Consider the following 5,363-nt stretch of genomic DNA (forward strand, 5'->3'; position numbering starts at 1 on the left):
AAAAAAAAAAAAAAAAAAAAAAACAGGTCACATACAAAGAATCAGATAACAGAATATCTTTAAACTTTTTGGCAACAACATTGGAAACTAGAAGACAGTGAAGGAATGCCTTCAAAATTCAGAGGGAAAAAGAATTTTCCAACCTAGAATTCTATACCTTAACTGTCGATTGTGAGCTTAGACTAAAGACACTTTCAGACACGTAAGAACTCAACTAGTTTACCTCTTACGCATCCTTTTTCTGGAAGCTACGCGACAAAGTGTGCCACCAAAACAAGGAAGTAATCTAAGAAAGAGATAACAATGGGATCTATGAAACAGGGGACTCAAGTCAAAAGAAAGGCAAATACAATCCCCCAGATGGTGGAAGGAGAGCCGAGGCTCAGAGCCGGGCACCAGGCTAGACAGCAAGTCCAAAGGTTCTGGGAACGTGAAACTCAGAATTAATACATGCCTGGCATCTTTGAACATATGGATAGGAGACTTAGACAATTAGGGTGGGGGGTTGTTTTTTCTTTATTTTTAAAAATTTTGTTGTGGTAAAATACATATAACCAAAAACTGCCATTTTAACCATTATTAAGTGTACAACTGAGTGACATTAATTACATTCACCATGTTGGGCAACCAGCACTACTATCTATTTCTAAAAGTTTTTCATTACCACAAACAAAAACTCTGTACCCCTTAAGCAAGAACTCCCTTTTACCCCTTCTAGCCTGCCCCTAGTAACCGCCAATAAACTTTGGGTTCTGTACATTTGCCCATCCTAGATATTTCATATAGTTGGGATGATACAATATTTGTCCTTTGTGTCTGACTTCTTTCACTGAGACACAGAATAGACACGGAAAAAAAAAATAACAGAAAGGCTGGAGCCTTGTCCGACCGGATAGATAACATTTTAAAGTGACAGAATTGATTTTGTGTGTGTGTGATAAAATATGCATAACAGAAATTCACCATTTAAACCATTTTAGAACATGCAGTGCATTTAGTACTGTCACCAAATTGTGATAGTCCCTGACTCACCATGTATTTGAGTTACTACAGACCATACTTAAGGATGTTTTTTTTTCTGTACGTCTTATGTTGGTAATATGTACTGCATACAACGTTAAAATATATCTGTAAGCTTATAGGTAATGTTTCCAACCCCCCAAAGACAAAGAAGGTCTGATTTGTAAAGATACTGATAATAAAAGGCAATAATAATGAAGACTAAAAAAAAAAAAAATGAGGTATTGACTTATGTCAGAACTGACTCACTACAGAGTCATAGGAAGGGAGCCCAGAAAGGGAACCCCGTGGTAAGTCCAGGACTACCTGCCTTTTCATCACCCCAAAAGAAACCCCTGTGCGCGTCAGCAGTCTCTCCTTCCCCAGCCCCTGGCGACCGCTAATCTGTTTTTTGTCTCTACGCATTTATCTATTCTGGGAATTTCATATAAATGGAATCTTTTGTTTTTAATTACTAAGGTAAAATTCACAAAACAAAATTAGCCCTGTTAAAAAGTTTACGGTCTAGTGGCATTTAAAAAAAATTTAAACCAAACCGTTGCCATAGAGTCGATTCTGACTCATAGCGCCCCTACAGGACAGAGTAGAACTGCCCCATAGGGTTTCCAAGGGGCGGCTGGTGGATTCGAACTGCCCATCTTTTGGTTAGCAGCCGTAGCGATTAGCCTCTGCAGCCTTTAATACAATGTTGCGCAACATCACCGCTACCTAGTTCCAGAACTTTCTGATCACCCCTGCAGGAAACCCCGTAGCCGTCAGGGTGCGGAGAGAGCTGTGCGTCAGCGAAGCAGCGCCTGCGTGCAAAAGAGTTTGCGCAGGCGCACGGAGGTCACGTGTTGCTGCTGAGGGGGAGGCATTTGGTCTGCGGCAAGCGTTGCGAGCGGTAGCATGGCTGAAGCGAGCGCTGCTGTGGCCGAGGCTAAGCCCGATGCAAAGACGGTGCAGGTCCTGCGGGACATGGCCAACCGCCTGCGCATCCATTCCATCAGGGCCACGTGTGCCTCCGGCTCCGGGTAAGTCGCCCACGGGCGCGGGGCGGCCGGCTGTGGGCCTGTGTAGCCGTGGAGTGACTGGGAGGGATCGAGCCCCGTGTGAGTCCTGGGACCCAGCGCCATCAGGAGGGTGGCGCCTTGGTCGCAGAGGCCCGACTCCGGCTATCATCACCCCACTTGGGCACGTCCCTGCCCCACCGGGGCCGAGGCCGCTGGCCGCTGGCGGGGTTCTGGAGGTGTGGGGGTTCTGCGGGTGTGGGGTCCACAGGACCTCCCCCGTTAGGCAGAGAAGAACTTGGGCCTGTTGGGGAGGCCAGCTTAGACCCCAGGATCGTTCCAGCCGTCCTTTGCGTTTTAGCGGGAAGCACTTGCAAATCGTCGATTGTTTTTACTTTTATTCTTTTGACTTTCGAAATTAATAATTTGAGGGGAGGGCGCGTTTTCTCAAGGGGTCTCTAATGGTTTTAAATCCAAATCATCCAAATCTTGCAGTGCAAGAAGTATGAACCCCCGCTTTTTGTATTCTGAAACTTGAGAGGCCTCAAATCCTGGTCTTCTGACTGTGGGGGCAGGGCTCCGGGGAGTTGGTTTTGTCCCCCTTTTTTATTAATGCGTGAGGGACCCAATGCAGGTGATTTCTCAGAATAGCAGTTATCTCGCCTTCAGGGAGGAGGGGCCTTGGGTCACTGGACCATGAGGAATTTCTGAGCCTTTAACCGTTCATGTCCTAAAAGAAATTCATTGTCGGTAGTAGAATGGGATCTTTGTTGCCGTTCTGCTTGCCGATTCCCCTGGAATTTCCTCAGCCTGTGAAAATATCACAGGAATTCAAACGGTGAAGGAATGAATACTCAGGTGCTTATGAAGTCATGCAGTGAAATCCAGAGCGCGTGGGTGCTCCACTGATAGGAGGAGGGCTGCTCTGGAAGCTTCTCACTCTCCACAGGGAGAGGGGTTGTGAGGTCACTGGATTTTAAGGCATCCTTCAAGGCCGTGAACTTGGGAGGCAGTGGCCCTGGTTCCCTTTCCCTTAACTAGATTTTTCCAGGGCTGGGAGAAATGACCCTGCTGCTTCCCATCTGAGGAGACCACATGCTGAAAGGCAGCCTTGTGCCTTGTCCCTCGCTGGTCACTTGCCTGTGAGAAATGACCTGTGCCATGTTTGCCTTTCAGCCACCCCACATCGAGCAGCAGTGCTGCTGAGATCATGTCCGTGTTGTTCTTCCACACGATGAGGTACAAACAGTCAGACCCAGAGAACCCGGACAACGACCGCTTCGTCCTCTCGAAGGTGAGCTGGCTCTGGAGTCCAGGGTCTGCTCAGACACTGGCTTCTTAAACTCATTTTAAAAAGCCACCATGTGGCAGCGAGGCCAGAAATGGGTTCTGGTTATCATTTTGGTTCTTTTTTCTTTGAAATTATAAAGACATAAAGGGTGTTCGGGTGAGGACCGCTTGAAGCTACAGGGCAGATGGCTGGTGGCACCTGGTGCGTTTTCTTCCCATTGGTGGCACCCTGGCTTGCCCCACCTAGCACTGAGGTCCCTCTTTTGCAGGGCATTGCAGCTCCAGCCCTCAGCTTTCCCCTCTTTTTCTCAGCAGATTTGACCTGGCCACAACAGGGTACCTTTTCATTAGATACAATACTAGTATGTTGGGATTTTGGGGGACAGGAAGGAAAAGGAATGGTAAAAAAGCAAGGTCCATCCAAAAAGGATAAGCAGCTGATTTGATGCTATCTGAAAGGACACTGTGTCCTAAGCAAGTCATTTGAACTCAACTGGTAGAAGAGCATCTTCTACAAACAGAAATAGAAGTTGGGGGCAGTGGAAACTAATTTAAAGACAAGTTCAATATGTGTAGAGCTGAAATATGTAGGGGGTCATGATTACAACCCGTCTTGGTGTTTGAAATGTAATCTCAAGTTTGGGGCAAGAAACTAAATTGTATATGTGTGTGTACTGTGTGCATATGTGTGTACTGTGGGGATGTGTGTGAGAATGTGTATCGTGGGGGTGTGTGAGTACGTGCTGTGTGTGTGTTGTGTGAGTGTGTGTATATTGTAGGGGTGTGTGTGCATGCGCGTGTGCAGGTGGAGAGAGAGATGAAGCAAATGTGGGCCCATAGTAGCAATTGGTGAATCCAGGTGAGGGTATATGGCAGTTCATTGTGCTATTCTTACATCTTTTCGATAAATTTGAACTTTTTCAAAAACAAAAGTTCACAAAACTTGAGTGATCCACTCTTTGGTTGAAAACAGAAAGACTCCTCGGTTATCGTGCTACCGGTGGGCGCTGCCAGATTCTGTGCGCTCAGGTGGAGGTGGCAGCTAGTGTGGGAAGAAAGAAGGTGCCCAGAAGCGCAGCCCATCTTGCTTTGAGTCGTGCCTAGAGTCTGGGCGCAATCCAGGCAGAACAGTCAGGCCTTCCTTGTAGGTGCTCCTGAAGCACGGGGATCACAGGGCTCACCCCTGTATCTGCTGTTGAAAGTCCCAGGGCCAACTGTGAGGACTGGAGTTGCTACAGACTAAGGCGTGTGGCTGGAGTCTTCCTGTGGTGGGGGGTGGCCCCTGGCATCCCCTTCCGGACCCAGTGCTTTGTTGGGCTTTTATAAGCTCTTCTGTTTCCTCAGCCGAGCAATCTCGTGTGCATGCCTTTCCGTGAGCTTGGTTCTTGGACTCATTCAGTGCCGACTGGGAAGAGGCAGTGTAGGAACCAAGGCGAGAAGTCTTTTTCCAGAACACATGTGGAAGAGAAGTTGTTGTTTTCTAGGTGCTCAGAGCATTCGTTTTAGCCGCTAGCCTCCCTTAATTGTGAGCACCTCCCCCAAAGCAGAAGTGCCTTCAGGGAAGACATGGGAGTCCCTGCCAGGCCCTGCCCCCGGCCAGCCTCGTGCCAGTGCTCTGCCGAGCTTCTCACCCATCCTGACAGCTCCTATCTCTCAGGGAGGGGCTCTCACCTCCACTTCACCAATAAAAGGAATCCCTGAGGACATGGAGGTACCTACCCCACTAGCAGTAAGCAGAGTTGGTCAGAGCTCAGGCTCACCCCGTCCCATGGCGAGGCCTCCGCTCAGAGGGTACACAAGGCAACTGGGAGACAGGGCTTGTTACCGGGAGCGAAGCAGGAGGTGTGGGAAGAAGCCAGAGACGCGGTCAGAAGAGCCTTCAGAAGGGCAAAGCACAGGGAAGAAGCCAGGAAGGTCAGAAAGGCCCAGGAGGAGTAGAGGGGAGGGTGGAGGAGGGGAGTAGAGGAGTGGGTGGAGGAGGGGAGTAGAGGGGAGGGTGGAGGAGGGGAGTAGAGGGGAGGGTGGAGGAGGGGAGTAGAGGGGAGGGTGGAGGAGGGGAGTAGA

At 48.9% G+C, this 5,363-nt stretch overlaps 2 protein-coding genes across 2 annotated transcripts in view; one reads left to right on the forward strand and one right to left on the reverse strand.

Moving 5' to 3' along the window:
* The window catches only part of TEX28 (testis expressed 28), a 19,217-nt gene that overhangs the window by 10,662 nt on the left and 3,192 nt on the right, over positions 1–5,363 (reverse strand). The window lies entirely within an intron of this gene.
* The window catches only part of TKTL1 (transketolase like 1), a 26,514-nt gene continuing 23,059 nt past the window's right edge, over positions 1,909–5,363 (forward strand). Inside the window, exons 1-2 of the mRNA XM_023725440.1 lie at positions 1,909–2,033; positions 3,186–3,303. Coding sequence (XP_023581208.1) covers positions 1,909–2,033; positions 3,186–3,303 — 243 coding nt within the window. The remainder of the gene's footprint in view (positions 2,034–3,185; positions 3,304–5,363) is intronic.

The sequence above is a fragment of the Trichechus manatus genome, unplaced genomic scaffold (genome assembly GCF_000243295.1).
Source record: "Trichechus manatus latirostris isolate Lorelei unplaced genomic scaffold, TriManLat1.0 scaffold00309, whole genome shotgun sequence".
Classification (NCBI taxonomy): Eukaryota; Metazoa; Chordata; class Mammalia; order Sirenia; family Trichechidae; genus Trichechus; species Trichechus manatus.